The 24450-nt window shown below is 46.2% G+C and overlaps 1 protein-coding gene across 2 annotated transcripts; it reads left to right on the top strand.

The window, feature by feature from the left end:
• The first annotated feature begins 14519 nt into the window (after nt 1-14519).
• Nucleotides 14520-23699, top strand: GMNN (geminin DNA replication inhibitor). Of its 2 annotated transcripts, none has more exons than XM_077810560.1 (7): nt 14520-14669; nt 15578-15646; nt 18890-18982; nt 19468-19606; nt 20443-20525; nt 20606-20716; nt 23195-23699. In XM_077810560.1, the coding sequence occupies exons 2-7, from the start codon at nt 15590-15592 to the stop codon at nt 23387-23389; spliced, it is 678 nt and encodes a 225-aa protein (XP_077666686.1). In that variant the 5' UTR covers nt 14520-14669; nt 15578-15589; the 3' UTR covers nt 23390-23699. The 2 variants fall into 2 exon arrangements, with proteins under 2 accessions (XP_077666686.1, XP_077666685.1); XM_077810559.1 differs by having other exon boundaries at nt 18887-18982.
• The last annotated feature ends 751 nt before the right edge of the window (nt 23700-24450 follow it).

Raw genomic sequence — 24450 nt, 5'->3', positions numbered from 1 at the left:
TCCTGCTGGCAATAGCTCACCTTCCCTGATCACTCTTGTTATAGTGGGTATGGCAACACCCATTTTTTCATGTTCTCTGTTATATGTGTGTATCTATCTATCTATCTATCTATCTACTGTATTTTCCACTGCATGCATCTGATGAAGTGGGTTTTAGTCCATGAAAGCTTATGCTCAAATAAATTTGTTAGTCTCTAAGGGTATGTCTACACTACGCAATTAGGTCAAATTTATAGAAGTCAGTTTTTTAGAAATCGTTTTTATATAGTCGATTGTGTGTGTCCCCACACAAAATGCTCTAAGTGCATTAAGTGCATTAACTCGGCGGAGTGCTTTCACAATACCGAGGCTAGGGTTGACTTCCGGAGTGTTGCACTGTGGGTAGCTATTCCGCAGTTTCTGCCGCCCATTGGAATTCTGGGTTGAGATCCCAATGCCTGATGGGGCAAAAAACATAGGTGCAGGTCGTTCTGGGTATGTCATCAGGCCCTCCCTCCCTCCGTGAAAGCAACGGCAGACAATCGTTTAGTGCCTTTTTTCCTGAGTTACCTGTGCAGATGCCATACCACGGCAAGCATGGAGCCCGCTCAGCTCCTGTCACCATATGTCTCCTGGGTGCTGGCAAACGCAGTACTGCATTGCTACACAGCAGCCGCAAACCATTGCCGTGTGGCAGCAGACAGTGCAATAGGCCTGATAACCATCGTCATCGTGTCCGAGGTGCTCCTGGCCGCCTTGGTAAGGTCAGTCAGGAGCGCCTGGGCAAACATGGGCACAGGGACTAAATTAGGAGTGACTCGACAAGGTCATTCTCTTTAGTCCTGCCAGCAGTCCTATTGTACCATCTTCTGCCGAGAAGCCAGGAGATGTGGATGGCTAGCAGTCCTACTGCACCGTCTGCTGCCAGCCAACGAGGTAAAAGATAGATGGAGTGAATCAAAGCAAGAAATAGACCAGATTTGGTTTGTATTCATTTGCTCCCTCCTCTCTCCCGTCCTCTGTGAAATCAACGGCCGACAATCATTTCAGTGAGGTCTGTCAGGGGCACCTTGAAAAGTTTAATGGAGGTTCAGTCCTGCCTGAAATACCAGGGGGAGGGATAGCTCAGTGGGTTAAGCATTGGGTTGAGCATTGGCCTGCTAAACCTAGGGTTTTGAGTTCAATCCTTGAGGGGAGTCATTCTGTGTGACAGTTGTTTTTGTTTCTCCTTGATGTAAAGCCACCCCCTTTGTTGATTTTAATTCCCTGTAAGCCAACTCTGTAAACCATGTCATCAGTCGTCCCTCCCTCCATCAGAGCAACGGCAGACAATCGTTCTGTGCCTTTTTTCTGTGTAGACGCTGTACCACGGCAAGCATGGAGCCTGCTCAGATCACTTTGGCAATTAGGAGCACATTAAACACCACGCGCATTATCCAGCAGTATATGCAGCACCAGAACCTGCAAAGCGAAACTGGGCGAGTAGGCAATGTCAGCGCGGTGACGAGAGTGATGAGGACATGGACACAGACTTCTCTCAAAGCACGGGCCCCGGCAATTTGGCCATCCTAGTGGCAATGGGGCAGGCTCATGCGGTGGAACGCCGATTCTGGGCCCAGGAAACAAGCACAGACTGGTGGGACCGCATAGTGTTGCAGGTCTGGGACGATTCCCAGTGGCTGCGAAACTTTCGCATGTGTAAGGGCACTTTCATGGAACTTTGTGACTTGCTTTCCCCTGTCCTGAGGCGCAAGAATACCAAGATGAGAGCAGCCCTCACAGTTGAGAAGTGAGTGGCAATAGCCCTGTGGAAGCTTGCAACGCCAGACAGCTACTGGTCAGTCGGGAATCAATTTGGAGTGTGCAAATTTACTGTGAGGGCTGCTGTGATGCAAGTAGCCAACTCAATCAAAAATCTGCTGATATCAACGGTAGTGACTCTGGGAAATGTGCAGGTCATAGTGAATGGCTTTGCTGCAATGGGATTCCCTAACTGTGGTGGGGTGATAGACGGAACCCATATCCCTATCTTGGCACAGGAGCACCAAACCAGCGAGTATATAAACGTCAAGGAATACTTTTCAATAGTGCTGCAAGCACTGGTGGATCACAAGGGACGTTTCACCAACATCAACATGGGATGGCCGGGAAAGCTACATGATGCTCGCATCTTCAGGAACTCTGGTCTGTTTCAAAAGCTGCAGGAAGGGACTTTATTCCCAGACCAGAAAATAACCATTGGGGATATTGAAATGCCTATAGTTATCCTTGGGGACCCAGCCTACCCCTTAATGCCATGGCTCATGAATCCATACACAGGCAGCTTGGTCAGGAGCTGTTCAACTACAGGCTGAGCAAGTGCAGAATGGTGGTAGAATGTGCATTGGGATGTTTAAAAGCGTGCTGGCGCAGTTTACTGACTCTGTTAGACCTCAGCGAAACCAATATTCTCATTGTTATTACTGCTTGCTGTGCGTGCCACAATATCTGTGAGAGTAAGGGGGAGACGTTTATGGCGGGGTGGGAGGTTGAGGCAAATCGCCTGGCCGCTGGTTACGCGCAGCCAGACACCAGGGTGGTTAGAAGAGCACAGGAGGGCGCGGTGCGCATCAGAGAAGCTTTGAAAACCAGTTCATGACTGGCCAGGCTACGGTGTGAAAGTTCTGTTTGTTTCTCCTTGATGAAACCCCCCACCCCCTTGGTTCACACTACTTCCCTGTAAGCTAACCACCCTTCCCTCCTCCCTTCAATCACCGCTTGCAGAGGCAATAAAGTCATTGTTGCTTCACATTCATGCATTCTTTATTAATTCATCACACAAATAGGGGGATAACTGCCAAGGTAGCCCGGGAGGGGAGGAGGGAAGCACCGGGAGCAGTGGTGGAGGAGGGAAGGACAAGGCCACTCAGCACTTTAAAAGTTTAAAACTTATTGAATGCCAGCCTTCTGTTGCTTGGGCAATCCTCTGGGGTGGAGTGGCTGGGTGGCCGGAGGCCCCCTCACCGCATTCTTGGGCGCTTGGGTGAGGAGGCTATGGAACTTGGGGAGGAGGGTGGTTGGTTACACAGGGGCTGTAGCAGTGGTCTGTGCTCCAGCTGCCTTTCCTGCAGCTCAACCATATGCTGGAGCATATGAGTTTGATCCTCCAGCAGCCTCAGCATTGAATCCTGCCTCCTCTCATCATGCTGCTGCCACGTTTCAGTTTCAGCCCTCTCTTCAGCCCGCCACTTACTCTCCTCAGCTCACCACCTCTCCTCCCGGTAATTTTGTGCTTTCCTGCACTCTGACATTGTCTGCCTCCATGCATTTGTCTGTGCTCTGTCAGTGTGGGAGGACAGCATGAGCTCAGAGAACATTTCATCGCGAGTGCGTTTTTTTTTTCTTTCTAATCTTCACTAGCCTCTGGGAAGGAGAAGATCCTGTGATCCTTGAAACACATGCAGCTGGTGGAGAAAAAAAAAGGGACAGCGGTATTTAAAAAGACACATTTTATAGAACAATGGGTACACTCTTTCACAGTAAACCCTGCTGTTAACATTACATACATAGCACATGTGCTTTCGTTACAAGGTCGTATTTTGCCTCCCCCCACCGCGTGGCTAGCCCCTTCCCCCTCGCCGTGGCTAACAGCGGGGAACATTCCCTGAGGCAAACAGCCCAGCAGGAACAGGCACCTCTGAATGTCCCCTTAAGAAAAGTACCCTATTTCAACCAGGTGACTATGAATGATATCACCCTCCTGAGGATAACACAGAGAGATCAAGAACGGATGTTGTTTGAATGCCAGCAAACATACACTGCAATGCTTTGTTCTACAATGATTCCCGAGTACGTGCTACTGGCCTGGAGTGGTAACGTGTCCTACCATGGTGGATGGAATAAGACTGCCCTCCCCAGAAACCTTTTGCAAAGGCTTTGGGAGTGCATCCAGGAGAGCCGCGAATGCCAGGGCAAATTAATCATTAAACACGCTTGCTTTTAAACCATGTATACTATTTTAAAAGGTACGCTCACCAGAGGTCCCTTCTCTGCCTGGCGGGTCCGGGAGGCAGCCTTAGGTGGGTTCGGGGGGTACTGGCTCCAGGTCCAGGGTGAGAAACAGTTCCGGGCTGTCGGGAAAACCGGTTTCTCCGCTTGCTTGCTGTGAGCTATCTACAACCTCATCATCATCATCTTCCTCGTCCCCAAAACCTGCTTCCGTGTTGCCCCCATCTCCATTGAAGGAGTCAAACAACATGGTTGGGGTAGTTGTGGCTGAACCCCCTAAAATGGCATACAGCTCATCATAGAAGCGGCATGTTTGGGGCTCTGACCCGGAGCGGCCATTTGCCTCTCTGGTTTTCTGGTAGGCTTGCCTCAGCTCCTTAAGTTTCACGCAGGACTGCTTCGGGTCCCTGTTATAGCCTCTGTCCTTCATGCCCTGGGAGAGTCTGACAAATGTTTTGGCATTTCGAAAACTGGAACGGAGTTCTGTTAGCACGGATTCCTCTCCCCATACAGCGATCAGATCCCGTACCTCCCGTTCGGTCCATGCTGAAGCTCTTTTGCGATTCTGGGACTCCATCATGGTCACCTCTGCTGATGAGCTCTGCACTCACCTGCAGCTTGCCACGCTGGACAAACAGGAAATGAAATTCAAAAGTTCGCGGGCCTTTTCCTGTCTACCTGGTCAGTGCATCTGAGTTGAGAGTACTGTCCAGAGCGGTCACAATGGAGCACTCTGGGATAGCTCCCAGAGGCCAATACCGTCTAATTGCGTCCACAGTACCCCAAATTCGACCCAGCAAGGCCAATTTCAGCGCTAATCCCTTTGTCGGGGTGGAGTAAGGAAATCAATTTTAAGAGCCCTTTAAGTCGAAAAAAAAGGGCTTCGTCGTGTGGACGGGTGCAGGGTTAAATCGATTTAACGCTGTTAAATTCAACCTCAACTCCTAGTGTAGACCGGGGCTAAGGTGCCACAAGTACTCCTCATTCTTTTTGAAATGTTAAGCAAATTGATGTTACACTGCCATCTAGTGGACTCCTAGGGTGCTAAAGCCTAATTTTTACAAAGTATCTAACCTTAAGTGTATGTCTACACTGAAATTGAAGGTGTAATTGCATCTCGGGTAGATATATCCACACTAGTTTTATCCACACTAGCATGGCTAAAAGTAGCTGTGAAGATGTGCAGCACAGATCCCAGCACAGGCTAGGAACATGAGTACATAGCCAGGGTTTTGGGTGAACTTGGACTAGAAGCTTCTGCCACCATGTCTTCACTATATTTTCAACCACACTAACAAGATTAAAGCTGGCATGGATATGTCTACCCGACTGTAGTCACACCTTAAGGGACAAATTCAGTCCTGGAGTAAAGATTCAGAATTGCTATTGTCTTTATTAGGAATTACTCTTCCTTACTCCACTCTGGCCCCTTTATGTTGGGTAGAAGGGCCAGAGATTGGAGAAGACAACTTTATGGCTCCCCTTCTCTCCCCGCTGAGGTCTGGCTCGCAAGCTTTGGCATAAGGGCAGGGCTGAGGCAGGAAGGGCATGACAGGGCTATGTCTCTTAGTGGTGCTGCACAGTGACAGGATCTAGTCTCTTCAACCATCCTATCCTCCAATTCACTCTCACATAACAACACTGGGAGTTTTACAGCAACTGCTTACATGAAAAATTAATATTAGGAAAGTATTTAAGATATTTTTATCTATATTTGATTCAGCAGCTGGAAATAAGGAGTAGCTTAGCACCATGTGGCCAGGCAGTTCTCTATAAACCACAAGTGTGTGCTGCCCAGACCACAGTATGGGAACCTCTGATATATAGGCGACAAAAAGCTGTCAGATGGAAATGACTTTTGGTCACTATCTACCCGGGCTAATTAGATACAGAGCTCTGGGTCTCAGCTCTGCAATGAGCTTCACATAGAAACACCCATGAAATTTCACACAGGTGCAGGGGTCTGCCCACCCAGAGATAATTGCAACATGGGAGCCCTAGAAATTAATATAAATCATGTATTACAAATCCCCTGAGGCATCCAGACCCCCTAGCCAACTGCCTCTATTGTCATGTCCTGTAAAATAGATTAGAACATTTATCATTTGCCACAGATTATAAAAAGTCTAAAAAATAAATGCATTCTCTCTGGCACAACACAATCAAACAAACTGGATGAGCTCAATGGGAAACTCTGTGTGTTTATTCAGATTCTACAGAAGTGCAAACAGTCATAGCTATTCATGACATTCAGATTTTCGTTCTCTGTGAAACAAACAAACTGAAATCCAGTATGACACACTGAACTTGGAAAGAGAAATACAGCTAGTATTGAGACTGAAAATTGTTTAAATCAATCCAGAAAAAGGTCACAACATCATTTTTTTTTTGTGCTCAGTGGGCTAAGTTATAATTATGCAACCTAAAACCTTTCAGTGTGATTTCTGGTGCAATTACAATGGTCTCCACGATTAAATCCTATTAGTTAGCTTCTGACAGAAGGAAAAGATCTGGTGTAGGGATTCTTTACCAATCCTTCAAACTGAAGAAACTGAAGAGAAAGAAAACTCACACTGAAGTATAAGGGTGTGCAATAGCAAAAGTTCTTCAACTGGTTAAATGGAAGGAGTGGCTCCATTGTTATCCCCACCCGGATAGCAAAGCAAGGGACAGATTAAAAGGATAAATAAAACTTGAGTTTATCAAATCACAGCCTTCTTTCACTGCATCAGCCCATTCTAATTACCAACATTTCCAAAAGCAGTTATGCCACTTTTCAGAAATAAATTTCCCCTGACACTTTAATTCTTTTTATAAAGGCAAACAATCTTTATAGAAGTAAGTGCAATCATCAACTAAGCTGAGTTTGAAAGAAAACACATACACTGAAATTTTATATTATTGTTAGAAAATATTTATATAGTGCTATGAATGGACGTGTGTATTACAGAGAACCACGCATTCCCTGCCACAAGAAGCATACAAACTAAGGGCTAGTCTACTCTGGCAATGCAGCAGCACTTTAAGGTGCCCTGTGTGGTTGCTGCGCAGCGCTGGGAGAGAGCTCTCCCAGCGCTCTAAAAACAGTACCTCAATGAGGGGTATAGCTCCCATTGCTGGCAGCGTGGCTCCCAGCGTTGGGGCACTGTTTACACTGGTGCTTTACAGCGCTGCAACTTGCTGCACTTAGGAGGTGTTTTTTCACCCCCCTGAGCGAGAAAGTTGCAGCGCTGTTAATTGCCAGAGTAGACAAGCTCTTAGGCCCTAATCCTGCAAAGACTTATTTGGGCAAGTCTACACTACAAAATTAGATCGATTTTATAAAATTCGATCTTTAGTAAGCGATTTTATACAGTCCATCATGCGTGTCCCCACTAAGCGCATTAGGTTGGCAGGGTGCGTCCTCAATGCTATGGCTAGCATCGACTCACCAAGTGGTGCACTGTGGGTAGCTATCCCACAGTCCCCGCTGCCCATTGGAGTTCTGGGTTAAGCTCCCAATGCCTGATGGGGCAAAAACTTTGTCACGGGTGATTTGGGGTACATGTCGTCAGTCTTCCCTCCTTCCTTGAAAGCAACCACAAACAATCGTTTTGTGCCTTTTTTCCAGGGTTATCCGTGCAGACGCCATAGCACGACAACCATGGAGCCCGCTCAGCTGCACACTGCTTTTGTGAGCATTGTAAACACCTTGTGCATTATCCTTCAGTATGTGCAGAGCCCAACTAGGAGCCGCCAGCACGAGGAAGATTGTGAGGAGGACATGGCACAGATGTTCCTGAAAGCATGGGATGTGGCAATTGGGATATCATGGCGACATGGGGGCATGTTGATACGGTGGAACACCAATTCTGGGCCCGGCAAACAAGCACAGGCTGGTGGGACTGCATAGTGTTGCAAGTATGGAATGATTCCCAGTGGCTGCAAAGCTTTTGCATGCGTAAGGCCACTTTCATGGAACGTTGTGAGTTGCTTTCCCCTGCCCTGAAGCACAGGAATACCAAGATGAGAGCTGCCCTGACAGCTGAGAAGTGAGTGGTGATATCCCTGTGGAAGCTTGCAACGCCTGACTGCTACTGGTCAGTCGGGAATCAATTTGGAGTGGGCAAATCTACTGTGGGGGCTTCTGTGATCCAAGTAGCCAATGCAATCAGTGACCTTCTGCTAACAAGGGTAGTGACTCTGGGAAATGTGCAGGTCATAGTGGATGGCTTTGCTGCAATGGGTTTCCCTAAGTGTGGTGGGGCAATAGACGGAACACATATCCCCATCTTGGCACCGGACCACCTTGCCAACCAGTAAATAAACTGCAACGGGTACTTCTCAATGGTGCTGCAAGCACTGGTGGATCACTAGGGACGTTTCACTGACATCATTGTGGGAACGCCGGGCAAGTAAGAGTAAAATTTAAGAAGATACGTTTCTGAGAACAAAAGGGATACTCTTTCACAGTGAATCAGGCAATTCACAGCAGACAGCACATGTGCTTTAGGTACAAGGTCGCATTTTGGCTTTTATATTGAGCGCCTGCCAGTATGGTGACACATCGCGCACGGCTGGGCAACAGAATTTGGTTTCCAGGCAGCTAGGGTAAGCCAAAGGGTACGTGGGGTTGGCTTCTTCTACGTTCATAACATGTGGGAATGGTTTCAAACCGCAGCGCCCTCCTTTCCCATAGCAACCAATCCTGGTTGGGTTTGCCGTTTAAAAGGAGGGCCTGCGGTTGCCCTTTAAAAGGAGGGGCTGCGGTTTGGGGGTGGATGTGAGGCATCCCTTATGCGTGGCTACTCTCCGGGATGATCCCTTTTAGCCAAGCGCAAACAGCCCAGCATGACTGAGGTCTAATGTGCTGGGGATCACCAAACAGAGAGGATTACTGTTCCTTTACAAAAAATCTCCTATTTCAACTAGGTGACCATGAATGATATCACTCTCCTGAGGCTGACACAGAAAGATAAAGATCAAATATTGCATGAATGCGACCAAAACCCAGGACCATTCGCTGCCATGCTTTGTGCTGCAATGATTCCAGACTACTTGCTACTGGCTTGGCATGGTAAAGTGTCCTACCACGGAGAACTAAATAAGGCAGCCCTCCCCAGAAACCTTCTGCAAAGGCTTTCAAAGGACCTCCAGGAGAGCTTCATGGAGATGTCCCTGGATGATTCACCTGGGGTTCCATCCCCAGACATGTGAATAGACTTTTCCAGTAGCTGTACTGGCCGCAAATGCATCCCAATTCTTTAGGGCAAATCAAACATTAAACACAATTGCTTTTAACCCCTATATTGTAGTTACAAATGTGCACTCACCAGAGGTGCCGTCTTTGCCCTCAGAGTCTGGGAACAATACGCCTTGGGAGGGTATTGGCTCCGGGGTGACGAAAAGCTCCTGACTGCTGGGGAGAACGGATTCTCTGCTTGCCTTCTGCGCATTTTCCTGCTCCTCCTCTTCCTCATCCACAAAAGCCTCCTCTGTGTTGCGTGAGGCTGCCACCTTGCAGATGTCCATGAACAGTGGTGGGGTAGTGGTAGGGTCCCCCCCTAGAATGGCATGCAGCTGATCATAGAAGCGGCATGTCTGGGGTTCTGTCCCAGAGCGACTCTTTGCCTCCTTTGTCTTTTGGTAGGCTTGCCTGAGCTCCTTAATTTTCACGCAGCACTGCTATGTGTCCCTGGTGTAGCCTCTGTCCACTATGCCCTGTGCGATTTTGGCATATATATCAGCATTTCTTCTGCTGGATTGGAGTTCTGACTGCACAGATTCTTCTCCCCATACAGCAATCAGATCCAGTGTCTCCCATTCGCTCCATGCTGGAGCTTGTTTGAGATTCTGGGACTGCCTGGTCACATGTTCTATTGAGCTCCCCACTCTGACCAAACAGGCAATGAAATTCAAAAGTTCCCCGAGGCTTTTCCTGTGTACCTGGCTAGTGCATTGAAGTTGAAAGTGCTGTCCAGAGCGGTCACATTGGAGCACTCAGGGATAGCTCCCAAAGGCCAATACCATTGAATTGCACAGTGCTGCGTCTACAGTACCCCAAATTTGACCCAGGAAGTTCAATTTTAGCACTACTCCCCTCGTTGTGGAGGAGTACAGCAGTTGATTTTAAGAGCCCTCTAGGGCGGTGGAACGGGGTTGATTGTGTAGCTGCATTCCTTATAAAATCGAAGTAACACGGCTAAATTCGACCTAACCTTGTAGTGTAGACCAGGTCTTATACATGTACTTAACTTTAAGCTGTGAATAGTTCCATTGAAGTCAATGGTACTTCTCAGTTTAAAGCTTAGCATGTGCATAAGCCTTTGTAGGATTGTGATTTAGGACCTGACGTGTTCAGATCTGTTAGCATGGACCAAGCTGTGATCCATGCTAGCAAATCTAAAGCCTTGTCTACACTGGCAAATTTCTGTGCAGTAAAGCAGCTTTCTGCATTGTAACTCCCGTGGTGTACACACTGCCAGGCCAGGCAGCACAGCTCCGGCTCTGAGCAGTCTCTACTGCCTGCCACCTGTGGGGCCTCACCCACCTCCCCGGCTCGAGCTGCCTGGTACCGCTGCAGAGGCCAGGCTGGTCTTAGCCAGTGGGGTGGGGGACAGCACGCCCTCCGCCCCGCTAGGCAAGTGGGACTCCTGAGGGAACCCAGCCTGGACAGCTCCCCAGCCACTCCAGCCTGGCTGGTCGTGCTGCTGTTCCCAATGGGCTGGAGCACTGCCCCAACCCACCCAGGACACTCTGCTCGCTTGGCCTGGCAGACACGATGTGGGGTGGGGGGCAGGAAGTGGGGGAGTGCGACTCTGGGTGTTTGGGTGGGGTGCTGGGCAGTGAAGGGTCTGTGGGGGGGGTGCTGGCTGTGGGGCAATCTGTGTGAATTGGGGCACTGGGTAGTGGGGGGGTCTTTATGGAGCACTGTTCAGTTGTGGTGCTGGGAGTATATGGGGATACTGGGTAGTGGAGGTTCTGGGGGGGCCCTGGGCATAGGGGTCTGTGGGCACGCTGGGCAGTGGGTGGTGGTGTGCAGGGCACTGTGCAGTTGTGGTGGTGGGGTCTCTGTGCGGGGGGAGTGCTGGATATAGAGGTCGGGGGTGGAGGTGCTGGGCTAAGGGGCATCATGGCACGTAGTGTGGGCCTGCCCCTGAGGGGAAGGGCCGTGCTGGCAGTGCAGGGCCAGGCCAGCCAGTGTGCAACTCGTGGCTGCCAGTTTGTAAACAGTGCTCTCGCACTTTGCTGGGCAGAGTTGGGCAGGGCAGGGACACCCCTGCTGCACCATGCTCCACTTCCCACAGCCGGACCCTCGCTATGGAAACTTACCCTCCAAGTATGCCCCATTGCCCCCATGGGGGCCCACAGATATGTTTGGCGCTGAGATCACAAAAGGCTAATCCGACCTGTAAGTGGATGGAACGAATGAGGGAGGAGAATGGATTGGGAGGACAGGAGTCATTGCTGGGTATGACACAGGCAGAAGGGGGATGAGAGCTCTAGCCGCAGGTGATCAAAATGACCTTACCCACTTTCCCAAATGTGTTGGGTAACACAAATTCTGTCTCACACACACACAGATTTTGGTGGGGGGCAACTTTAACCGTTATTCCAGCCAGGGGCTCCTTAGGCACCTGGAAATGCTAGGGTTTTTTTTAGAGTAACAGCCGTGTTAGTCTGTATTTGCAAAAAGAAAAGGAGTACTTGTGGCACCTTAGAGAGTAACCAATTTATTTGAGCATAAGCTTTCGTGAGCTACAGCTCACTTCATCGGATGCATACTGTGGAAAGTTTAGAAGATCTTATTATATACACACAAAGCATGAAAAAATACCTCCTCCCACCCCACTCTCCTGCTGGTAGTAGCTTATCTAAAGTGATCACTCTCCTTACAATGTATATGATAATCAAATTGGGCCATTTCCAGCACAAATCCAGGTTTTCTCACCCCCCCCCCACCACACACACACACACAAACTCACTCTCCTGCTGGTAATAGCTTATCTAAAGTGACCACTCTCCTTACAATGTGTATGATAATCAAGGTGGGCCATTTCCAACACAAATCCAGGTTTTCTCACACACACCCTCCCACACCCACACCCACAAACTCACTCTCCTGCTGGTAATAACTTAGCCTGGTCCAGTCCACACAAGAGATCCACTTCCTGGACACTACAGTGCTAATAAACGATGATCACATAAACACCACCCTATACCAGAAACCTACTGACCGTTATTCCTACCTACATGCCTCCAGCTTTCACCCTGACCACACCACACGATCCATCGTCTACAGCCAAGCTCTGCGATACAACCGCATTTGCTCCAACCCCTCAGACAGAGACAGACACCTACAAGATCTCTATCAAGCATTCTTACAACTACAATACCCACCTGCGGAAGTGAAGAAACAGATTGACAGAGCCAGAAGAGTTCCCAGAAGTCACCTACTACAGGACAGGCCTAACAAAGAAAATAACAGAACGCCACTAGCCGTCACCTTCAGCCCCCAACTAAAACCCCTCCAACGCATTATTAAGGATCTACAACCTATCCTGAAGGATGACCCAACACTCTCACAAATCTTGGGAGACAGGCCAGTCCTTGCCTACAGACAGCCCCCCAACCTGAAGCAAATACTCACCAGCAACCACATACCACACAACAGAACCACTAACCCAGGAACCTATCCTTGCAACAAAGCCCGTTGCCAACTGTGCCCACATATCTATTCAGGGGACACCATCACAGGGCCTAATAACGTCAGCCACACTATCAGAGGCTCGTTCACCTGCACATCCACCAATGTGATATATGCCATCATGTGCCAGCAATGCCCCTCTGCCATGTACATTGGTCAAACTGGACAGTCTCTACGTAAAAGAGTAAATGCACACAAATCAGATGTCAAGAATTATAACATTCATAAACCAGTCGGAGAACACTTCAATCTCTCTGGTCACGCGATTACAGACATGAAAGTTGCTATTTTACAACAAAAAAACTTCAAATCCAGACTCCAGCGAGAAACTGTTGAATTGGAATTCATTTGCAAATTGGATACAATTAATTTGGCTTAAATAGAGACTGGGAGTGGCTTAGTCATTATGCAAGGTAGCCTATTTCCCCTTGTTTTTTCCTCCCACCCCAGACATTCTTGTTAAACCCTGGATTTGTGCTGGAAATGGCCCACCTTGATTATCATACACAATGTAAGGAGAGTGGTCACTTTGGATAAGCTATTACCAGCAGGAAAGTGAGTTTGTGTGAGGGGGAGGCGGGTGAGAAAACCTGGATTTGTGTTGGAAATGGCCCACCTTGATTATCATACACATTGTAAGGAGAGTGGTCGCTTTAGATAAGCTATTACCAGCAGGAGAGTGAGTTTGTGTGTGGGGGGAGGGTGAGAAAACCTGGATTTGTGCTGGAAATGGCCCAACTTGATTATCATACACATTGTAAGGAGAGTGATCACTTTAGATAAGCTATTACCAGCAGGAGAGTGGGGTGGGAGGAGGTATTTTTTCATGCTTTGTGTGTATATAATAAGATCTTCTAAACTTTCCACAGTATGCATCCGATGGAGTGAGCTGTAGCTCACAAAAGCTTATGCTCAAATAAATTGGTTACTCTCTAAGGTGCCACAAGTACTCCTTTTCTTTTTTAGGGTTTTTTTGTTTTTTGTTTTTGCAGGTATCAGAAATTAGCTGACAGGAGCACTCTAGCTAATTCCTATATAAAAAAGAGAAATAAATACCCACAATGGGATCTGGGAGTGCAAATGTCAAAGGACAGATAAAAACAACAACCTGTGATTGTGAGAGCAGGGCTGGCTTATGACTGTTGATCCCTGAAGCTGGCAATACTGTAATACCTGCTCCTTGGAGAGAAAGTCCCATTCACCCCTGACCTGCCCTGGCCCCAGAGGTTCTGCTGCCACCCGGGGTCCTGGCCACTGGCCCTGAGGCTCTGGAGCTGTCCCAGCGTGGGGCGGTGACGGACACAGACAAGGGCAAGCAAACAGACTGCGCGCCACCCCCACCCTCAAAATTGTTCCAGTGCCACAGGCTCCACCCCTTCTGCCTGAGCCCCTGCCCTTTCTGGGGGCCCGGAGCTAGCCCCCCCCTTTGCCCAGGGGCCTGGCAGCCCTGCCTACCGGTAAGCGACTTAAGTTCCTTTCACCCCTGCCCACACCCCAACCCGCCCTCCCAGCCAGCGCCCTGACAACGAGCAAGTGAGGGAGGGGGGATGGAGTGAGCAGGGGCGGGACCTTGAAGAAGGGGCGGGGCCTCAGAAGAGGGATGGGACCAGCGTGTTGGGTTTTGCGCCGGTACATAGTGGGCAACTGTTCCCCCGCTTCTCCCGCCCACTGCCCATCCCACCCCAACAACGCTCCGCCCCCTCCTCCTCCTCCCACGGGCGGGGCGTAGCGCTGACGCGCAGGGCCTGCTGGGCCCCAATAGGCGGGGAAGGAGGAAGTGGATACTGTTTGGGATTGGGCGGGTGAGGGGGGCGATGGGAGGACGCACGGTTTCCCTGGCCCCACCCGCAGCGTCGCGCAGGGCTTCACGGGAGGGGAGCTGATCACGTGGTTTGAGCCGGGTGGATATTTATAGCCGCGCGCGCGCGCGCTTAAGATCGCTGGTCGCTCTGATTTGCTTCCTGGTGGCGCGCGGTAGGACGGCGGCAGCGTGAGGCACGCGCGGGAGAGGAGTCGGGTGCGTCTGAGGGTCTCTGGGTCCCCTGCTGGGCGGCGGCTGCGCAGGGTTCGGCGGAAGAGGGGGGAAGAGGGAGCGGGACGCCCTCGGGCTGAGGGGGGCAGGGAGCTCAGCGTCTGCCGGGCGGTCTCGCGCGATTGGGGCGGAGGGGCTCGCGCTCCGCTGCGGGGCTGGCTGAGTGTGCGGGTTTTGGCGGGTTTCTCCCGGCAGGGGGCTCGCGGGTTTGGCGGTTGGCGGGCTTGCGCCCTGCGGCGGGGCTGGCCGGGTGGTTGGGGTTCGGGCGGGCTGAGATCGAGGGGCTGAAGCCGGGGTACGAGGCAAAGGGGCAGGTCAGCGCCGGTCCTCTGGGGCTTGGCCGGGGGAGGTAACCCTGCCACGGGGAGACCGGGGGGGAGGGGCGGTGGCAGGTGAAGGTTGTGGTTCCGCCTTGTGGGGGGCGGAGGGGGGAAGGTCTCCGATTGGGCTTTCGGCTGGCGGGGGCGCCGCATGTCCGAGGGCTCTAGCTTCGGCGTCCTGATCTGGATCCCGCGGCCCGCGCTGGGAGGGTGACGCAGCTCCCCGCCTCGGGGTCTGCCCTGCCCGCACAACAGCCAGTGCGGTCCCTCTCACGGGGCGGGGACGCGGGGGGGTCCAGGCGCCCTGCCCCGAGGAGCCCCTCCGTGGTGTGAACGGGCGAAACGGGTATATGCGGATTAAATGTGCCACCGCCTTGTACTGGTTTGCCCCTCTCACGAGATTGATAGCTGTGAGGGGCTCGTGGAGCTGAGCGGAGGCTGCCCTTGTGGCAGGTGGGAGCCCATGGCCGGCTTGTTCTGACAGGCGTGCATGCCACTGGGCAAACTGAACTTGTGCTTTCTGCTCTAATAAATTTGCTTTTCTGTGTCTTTGCCTTTGTTATAAAAACACAGGTTTGTAGTCAGATGAATTTCAGTATGAAGGAGAAATTGGATGCAGGAAAAGCCTCAGGAACGATAAAGGTCTGTAACCTAACTCAGCATTACTCAATCTTTAAAGTGGTCTATGAAGGTAAAAATAAATAGATCAGATTGTAATGACAGACTTTGCGCTGGTATCTGTAATCACGCCAGACTTAGCTGAGCTCTTTATATCCACACCATTTTATAATGCTAGCTAAAAAGAGATCAGGTGCCTTTCTTATCGTGAAAGATGTCATATTGATGCTCTGGAGACTCAGTCCTTCTGCTTTTTGCAGAACAGGTATGTAGTTCACAAAGACACTGAAAATATGCCACCCTGAGGATAAAGAATTACAAACTGCTTAGCCTGCACTGAGTTTTTCCCAGTGTTTCAATGATCTTTTAAGTATGTGCATTTAGTTCCAGGCACATGTTTTTATATGGCAAACTTCAAATGCTACTAACCTGGATCACACTTGAATTGGTGACTTACTGGCTTTGTATCTTGTTACCAGTTCCCTAAATCACACAGTCAATGTAAAGCTAATTCTACTAGATTTTATCATGCAATAATACATAAAATAGTATAACTGATTAGAGAACTCTTTCAAGTCTGCATTTCCCAGCCCTGTAGCTGGCTTCCCCTATCAGCATGGGTCTTAGACAGCAAAGAAAATAAACCACAAGAAATAGGGGGGGCTTTAGAATCTGTTCCATATGAGACTACTTAAAATGAGTTAATTTCATAATGTGAGTTAGATTTGATCCCTCTAAGATCCTAATAAAAAAAAAATCTGTGTTGCAGTTTTCTGAAACAATGCTCTTATTTTTGTGCTTGAAAAAAATCATTAGAATGAGACTTCATACATGATGTTGGGCACTTGACCATAGCTTTAGTCTTCAGGTAGTAGTTTTGAATGTATACCGTTGCATAATTCATATACGCTGTGCATATAAAATTGTTGCTAAATGCACGAGGGGGACCAAGTTATTAAATGTCTTACTTGTGAGTAGAACCATCATAATACTAATCTTCAAAAAATTCCCCACACTGGAAACTCTAGACTCCAGAGCATGTAAAACTCAAAATGGGGTGCCTAAGATAGCAGGGAAGTTGCTTGGTTATTTTTGTGGCCTCTTTAAACTGTGGGGATTTCAAGAGATGACCTTCCAAGGTGAATGTCCAGCCCAGAGGGAAGGACTGTCTTCACATTGTGCCTGGCTTTAGTAGGGAAAGTAATAAGCTATGCTGTTAGTACCCTACTACCAGTAACCTTGCTTTACTCCTTTTTTCAAATTTGCCTAGTATGTAGTCAGTCTCAAATCCAAATCTAAAACAAATAGTTTTATTTGGAGACTTTTTACTCTTAATATAAAAGTAGAGCAATGATGTACCTAATACAAGACTAGTGTAATCAGGGGAGTATCTGAATTCTGGACACTTAAGAACAAGTATAAGACTTCCGTAAAAACTTGTAGTCTTGACTTTATTTGGTGTGTTGGGTGAAGTCCCGGATGACTGAGTCTAGGGAAAGACCATGGGGGGTAAAAGTCACCTAGGAGTAATTTGGGTATTATAATGTTGAGTGGCACTTAATCATATGTTCCTAATTCTGCGTAGTGGAAAATCTGTATTCTTACTTACAGGAACTTTAAAATTGCTCAGTGTTGTAGGGTGTGAAGACTAATCATGTACCCTTAAAAGGATAAATAGTAAATCTGTGTAATGAAAAGTTTGTTTTTATCAGACATGTCCATGACTAAACATTTATTCTTGGGCTCATCTTAGCAAGCAAATGGCCATGATCTTATTTTGGTGTCTGGCTGACTCACTTTTCTGGATGCTTCACTGGTTATCTCAAATATGAAGAACAATGGGTTAACTTAAGCACCTGGCATAGTATTAACTGCATTTTGCCAGGGGAACATTGACCAATCATAGTCTTCAGTAGCTGCAAATAGCATCTGTAATGCTGGTTCCCACGGTAGTTGGCATTTGTCCTCAAGTTCAACACCAAGCTAATTGGTGGCAGAAATTTTACCGTGGGAAAGGTGAACTCTTCTCATGTGAAGTACAGTGTGAATCAGTAACTTTCTCACGCTTGTATGGTATTGTGTTCTTGCTATCCTTGTTTGATTGTCTACCATTGTTTACTGTCCCATGGTGGCAGTGTAACTAATGGTTTAAAAAGCTTTAATGCAGGAAATAGGTATTGACATAGGACAAGGAAAGGTGATAAATATTCTGTTCCACAAAACAATAGCCTTCCTGGATCAGTGTTATGCCCCAAGCAAGGAAATTCTAGATGCCTGTTGATGAATGAATGGTTGAAGTAGAACTTCTGTTAAATGCATACAGCCCTTGAAGAACCACTTACATATAGACAGGTTTCAGAGTGGCAGCCATGTTAGTCTGTATCCACAAAAAGAAAAGGAGTACTTGTAACACCTTAGAGACTAAAATTTATTTGCGCCTAAGCTTTCGTGAGCTACGGCTCACTTCATCGGATGCATGCAGTGGAAAATACAGTAGGGGGATTTTATATACACAGAGAACATGAAACAATGGGTGTTACAATGATCACTCGTGTTAGCATGTATGGTAACACCCATTGTTTCATGTTCTCTGTGTATATAAAATCCCCCTACTGTATTTTCCACTGCATGCATCCGATGAAGTGAGCCGTAGCTCACGAAAGCTTAGGCTCAAATTTTAGTCTCTAAGGTGCCACAAGTACTCCTTTTCTTTTTGCACTTACATATAGATAGTAAAAAATGAACCTTGCATAATTACTGTGCATGTTTTTCAGTTTAAACTGATGAAATCACCTTGAACAAAAAATAAGGATCACTCTAACAACTCAAAACAGTTATCAAAGTGCAGAAGCATTCATCTGTGGTGAATGGCTAGTATAATTTGCGAGATTAAACAGAACACTTGCACTATAACTTAATTGGGAATCCAATTAGAACACAGCTGGTACCTGATCTGTTTAAAATAGTTCTACTTCGTAGTGTAAATGAGATGGAGTGTCTTAACCAAGATAAGGCTTATGTAGGTCTTCAGCTTTTTATAGAACAGTTAAGATCCAGCTTTGCTACAAATACAAACTATATTATAATTGTAGAGTAGTAAACCCTAAGCTAAATTAAAACAAAGCTTGTTAATCCTATCTGTAGGAAAGACAAGTGGATTGATAGTTTAATCCATTACCTTAATGTGGCATTAGAAACTTCATAAATTACCCTACTCCATCCAGGAATTTAACTGCTTTGTATTAAAACTTTTCTCTTTTCAAGAAGTACGTCACAGACAAGGCAAACTCAGCCCCAAGACGGACTCTTAAAACGATTCAGCCTTCAACAGCAGGTTGCCTTATTGGCAGGGTAAATGAAGTAAGTATTTAGATGTAATAACTCTACAACACAATCTGTAACAGTAACTAAATGCTGTTATGTTTAATGTAGAAGGGCTAAGGTACTATAATAATATCCATTAACTGTAACAAGAACCTTTAAACTGTATAGTAATTACATCATTTAGCTTTGTTGAATAGTAAATCTAGCATAAATATTTCAAATACTTTGAAAGCACTTGAGTAGAAATGCTTGTTCATCAGACCTATACTGCTAGTGCAAGAATGCTGTCTGATGGCTGAGAAAATGTTTTGTGAGTTAAACTTTTCTTCAGGAAATCTGGAGGTGAGTTGGCAAGAAGTTGTGCCACCCTTGAAATACAGATAACTTCCGTACCTATAAGCAATAGGTAAAGGAGAAACTCCATCTGTTAGTATAGCTTAGATGAGTTTGCAAGTCTATGAAGACATGTAAAATGTCAAGGACAAATAGCATCTCGGCAAACCAAACTTATTGTATTACAGCCTGCTAAATGTTCGTTCAAAAGGAAACTTTGGAGTGATCAGCTAACTGCAAAGACCTGCAAAGCTGAGGTTGTGGACCCAAAACAGAAAAATGAAAATCTAAAAGGAGTCACTCAAGCTGTTGATCTCATGGTAAAAAGTATGTTTTCTTGTTTTACACTTCCAGCAATCGCATATTGTTTGAAACTTCATGTGTATCTTGATAATACTTAATTTTGGTATGCTACTAAAAGCAAATAATGGGCTTAGAATTGGTTAATTGCTACTTGCCAACATTAGGTAGCAACACTTACTCATTTTAATGATCATGTCCTCTTAAGCATCATTCAGACAGATCTATACAGAGTTTAAAAGTTTTACACTGTCACTTAAGGTGACTTGGCCGGCAGTATGTGAGGCTCAAAAGCATTTAAACTTTGGGAATTGTACTTTAGTTTAGCATGCTGTCACAATTCAGGCCATATTACGACTTGCCAACCAAATTAAGCAGATAGCCTGACCCAGTTTTTTTAAATTGTTCTAAATTAGGAGAGAAAATATCTGGGTTCAAGCTGTGATTAGTGTCTTGGAAGTTGTCAGCCTTTGCTACTTCTAGTGAGCCTATTCTGCTGCTACTCATTACAGAAGTGGCTATGTTCAATTGGTCTTGCAGTTGGGACCATTCTGCAATGCATGTTGTGACACTTATTGAAGCAGCTTCAGAAAATGCTCTTCAATAATGTCAAAAGCAAATTAGTATAACCTTGAATTTGACCCAGCTGCCAAATCAAATGTCTCAAGTAACTAAAAGCTCATTTGTTAACCTCTTTGGTGGTTTTTAGCAGGTCAGAATGGGTTGTAGAATATTGAAATGACAAATACTCCAAACATATGGAACTCTTATATTTAAATTTACTCTATTTTAATTTGCTTCTAATTCAAGGCTTATTTACATTAGATACACGAGAGATTTTTCGTATTAAACTCTTCCTACAGAAAATCCTCCGTCTCGGTACTGGAAGGAAGTGGCTGAAGAGAGAAGGAAGGCACTGTATGAAGTGCTTCAGGAAAATGAAAAGGTAGTTCATCAGGTTAAATACCTTTTCACTTTTTTCTCTTGGCTAGTCCCTATATAAAACTTTCTTCTTTTTTTTTCTAGCTGCACAAAGAAATTGAACAGAAAGATGGTGAAATTGCCCGTCTAAAAGAAGAAAATGATGAACTGGTATTACTTGCAGAACATGTGCAGTACATGACAAATATGATTGAGGTAATCTCATATGACTTGTTTTCAATCCATAGTATTAACTGTGATGTAAGTGACTGGGGTGTGTATCAAATCATGACTTCTGTTTTTGAGTACATTTTTGTATCCTGTATAGGAAAAACCTGATAAGGTTGGTTTACTATGCTGCAGGTACTGGCCCAAGAATGGTGCTGTACACCTAGCTGAGTGAGTGACTGAGAAGCAATCAGTGTAAGCAATCTAGGAAAATGAACTTTGTATTATCAGCTTGTCCAACCCATATAACAACGACCCTTCTGATCGTAAGGAATGAGATGGAGTTTCTCAGCCTGGACATATACCTGAAGGAAGACACTGCATTGAAGGGTGGTAGATACCACCCCATATAGGCAGAATCTGCTGAAGAGAAGACCGGAAGGGACTCTGCCTAAAAGGTGGACAAGACCTCACACACAATGCTGAAACACTCCCAGGCTGATCTCAAGACTTCTTGCCTTTCAAAGATCTCTAGGGCTTTTTTAAATGATAGTGACTGGCTAAATTCTTCTGAAAATCTTGTTTCTTGCCTTCTGCCACTTTGTCACCAAAGGGATTAAGCCAGGAGCCAGAATTACTTACAACAAAGTGGAACTCTAGGGGAGCATGTTTAAGCAACAGGGGGCTCAGAAGGCTTGAGGCACTAGTTTTATGAACTATGGTAGCTAGGTTCCTTAGACCCACAACCCAAGAAAGGGCTCTCAGACAAGGTCTGTGCCAGTGTGCCTTAGCCAGAATCTGTGGGTAGACTCCCCCCACCAGGCCTAGAGGGGCTGAGAAGCATACCAGGACCCAGGATTGGGTCCACTTCCAGTACATTCAATACCCTGACCAGAAGGACAGGGCCAGATTGTAACAGTAACTGTTCAGCCACGTGGTGTGGCTCTTGGAAGGTAAATTGTGGATGACTGAGGAATCTTTGTACTCTTGGCTGGAATGAGGTTGGGTGATAAGAGTTATCTAGTGACTCTATCTAATGGGGACTCTGAAGTTAGAAGCACCCCTAAAAGAGGTATTTGTGCTGAATAAGATTGAGGACTTCAACCTAGGAATCTTGATGATTTCAAAGGCCTGGTCTAAATGTTTGCACTGACATAACTAGAGGTCTCCACACTGGAGACCAAATGTGGACATTTGTATATCTGTATAACCTGTATTTGTAAGCTTTACAGGCACAAGCTAAACAGATAAGTGCTCACACAGGGTTTTGCACTGATTTCTAACTAAACTGGCTTAAATTGTGTATAGAAAAGTGCTGAGACTGAAGTATATGCAGTGGTGATTCTCCAGTTGGATAATTTAACTCATGTTATAACATTTCTTGTACATAGTAAATATGGAAGGAATAAATCTGTCTTATAGGATAAGACCACCCCCAAAACTACTGTAAGGGGGTAAAGAAAAGTTTTTTTGCTCTGAACTGATATGAATAGTTGAAGGTTGGCATTATTCATAATGCAATATTCAAGTTTGTCGAAATTGGGAGTGGCCAGCCTGAGCCTGAGGAGGAGCTAGAATTTACCAATGTACATTGCCAAAGAGCCAGAGTAATACATCAGCAGTGCCCCATCAGCTCCCAGTGCTTCCCCCTTCCTCCTAGTGCCTCCTTATCAGCTGTTCCTGGTATGCAGGAGGCTTGCAGGGAGGGGGCAGGAAGGGGTTAAGTGGGGGCAGGGGCTGAGCAGTGAGCATGCTCCAGCACATTAGAAAGTTGGCACCTGTAGCTCCAGCCCTGGAGTCAGTGCTTATACAAGGAGCTGCATATTAACTTCTGAAGAGCTGCATGTGGCTCCAGAGCCACAGGTTGGCCACCCCTGGTCTAAATGGAGCCCAGACTCAGCTGTTAGCTGACTCTTGAATGCTCTAAAGCTGGCTGTTATGTCTGGTAAAGAGAAACAACTTAGACAAATTGTTCTGGGTTACCTAAATCTTCAAAACTGTGCGATCTGCTCCTCTAGAACCAAGAACCAACAGGCCAGTACTGAGCTTTATTTTTTCTGGCTTGGCAGCTGTTAAACTATTTGTAAAGCTCTGACATCATAAACTTTACTTTTGTCACAGCAATATATTGTGTGAAACTAGGGAAACAATATTAAGGTGGTATAGTAATAAACTTAATCTCAAACAGTCCCTTAACCAAGAGATGAACTCTTTGATAAAATAGACTTTGCCTCAGCTGCCTGGAAAATCTGGAAGACCTTAATATCAGCAAGCCAGATGCAACTTGCAATTGTAGACTGCATTTTTGGGGTGAGAGTGTCTGCTTTTCATTAGGCAGGGTTTCTGTCACTCAGAAGCATAACCTTATCACTTGATGACTTAGCTAATATGTGACTGATCAGTAAAACTGAACGCATTTAGACTTGGTGCTCTAAATATATCAATATTTTCTATGGAAATTAAAGTGCATCCTTATAGAAACACAACTTTAACACATTCTTAAGAGTTCTCTCCTGTATCTTCTAGAGACTAACTGGGCAGGCACCTGATGGCCTTGAGTCACTGAAAAATCTAGACTTGGAGGAATTTGAGCAGGAGGATGAAGAGAGTGATTCTGAGGATGATGTAGATCGGGATTCTGAAGAGTTGCCTTCACAAGTCTCATGTGATTCTAGGGAGAATGCCACAGATTCATCTGCAAAGAAAGCTAGAAGTCTGTAAAAATGGCTTGGCAAACTTGAGTGGCCAGTGTGCACGTGGCTTCCTATTTTAATTGCTAAATGACTGTCAGAAGAATATACTGCCAAAGTTTACCTCAGATAAAAGTTACAAGTCTTGTGGAAGCTTTAAAAGTTCACAATGGGTTTTAACTGGTAATATGTAGCAATGGAAATAGCTGTATACTACCTAAACAAGGTATTAGACTGAATTTGGTCACTTCTATAAAATGGAAATACTATGTATTTCTAAGTTGTGTAAATAGTATCTGTTGCTTTGACATGAGAATGTGTACTTAATAAATAAACTAAACTCTACCAAAACTCTCTGCTTCTTAGGTGGTGCATGTGGGGGACAGATTGCTACAGTCTCATACTCTGGGAGATGTAGAAGTCTAGTAGTCACTGAACAAACATGAACATACAGCATAAACAAGTGATATTTAGTTCATGCCTCACGGAACTGCTCAGTGTAATACAAATTTGAGTACTGTATAACTTGTTTTAGAACTTGATTTGTCTCAAACTAGAATTAAGGGTAACAATTCTCTAGGCAAGCCTTTCTGGGTGAATTGTAAAAAAATCTACAGGTGGGCTACTAAGAGGATCTAGTTATGGCAGTTCTCTTCTGTCTGTAAAAGGGCTTGGTGGCATCAAGCCCAACTCACATCAGGAAAGAATCCTATGTGAGTGTTATAGGCTGTGGTAGGAGTTCACTACATGCCAGAAGTGCAACCAACAAAATGGTCACTTGGGGAATATCTTGTCTGGATGGTGTTATGGATGGATTAGCTAACTCCATTGTCCCCTGCTGTTTCTGGTGAAGACTAAGCTGCATCAGGAGGAAATCTACAAATGATTTCTTTGGATATTTATCCTCTCCCTTTCTCCAATGAACTGTTACTAGACACTTCCTGCATCTCATCATAGATACTCCTTGAATCCAGGTACAACTTGTGTAAAAACTTCTCTCCAGTGTTAAAAGTAGTTCATAAAGTGTTTACTCTTCTGCTTATTAACCTTGTGTAGTAACAATGGTTCTTTGAGATGTGTCCCTATGGGTGC

Source organism: Eretmochelys imbricata, chromosome 2 (genome assembly GCF_965152235.1).
Source record: "Eretmochelys imbricata isolate rEreImb1 chromosome 2, rEreImb1.hap1, whole genome shotgun sequence".
Taxonomy (NCBI): Eukaryota; Metazoa; Chordata; order Testudines; family Cheloniidae; genus Eretmochelys; species Eretmochelys imbricata.
The sequence above is the reverse complement of the archived record's forward strand: the minus strand, read 5'-3'. Positions and strand labels throughout refer to the sequence as shown.

Excerpts from the sequence above, each read along its gene's own strand:
- GMNN (XM_077810559.1), top strand. The coding sequence starts at position 15,590 with ATGAATTTCAGTATGAAGGAGAAATTGGATGCAGGAAAAGCCTCAGGA. Across the intron at positions 15,647-18,886 it reads AAGCCTCAGGAACGATAAAG|AAGTACGTCACAGACAAGGC; the intron begins GTCTGTAACCTA and ends TCTCTTTTCAAG. Across the intron at positions 20,717-23,194 it reads ACATGACAAATATGATTGAG|AGACTAACTGGGCAGGCACC; the intron begins GTAATCTCATAT and ends TGTATCTTCTAG.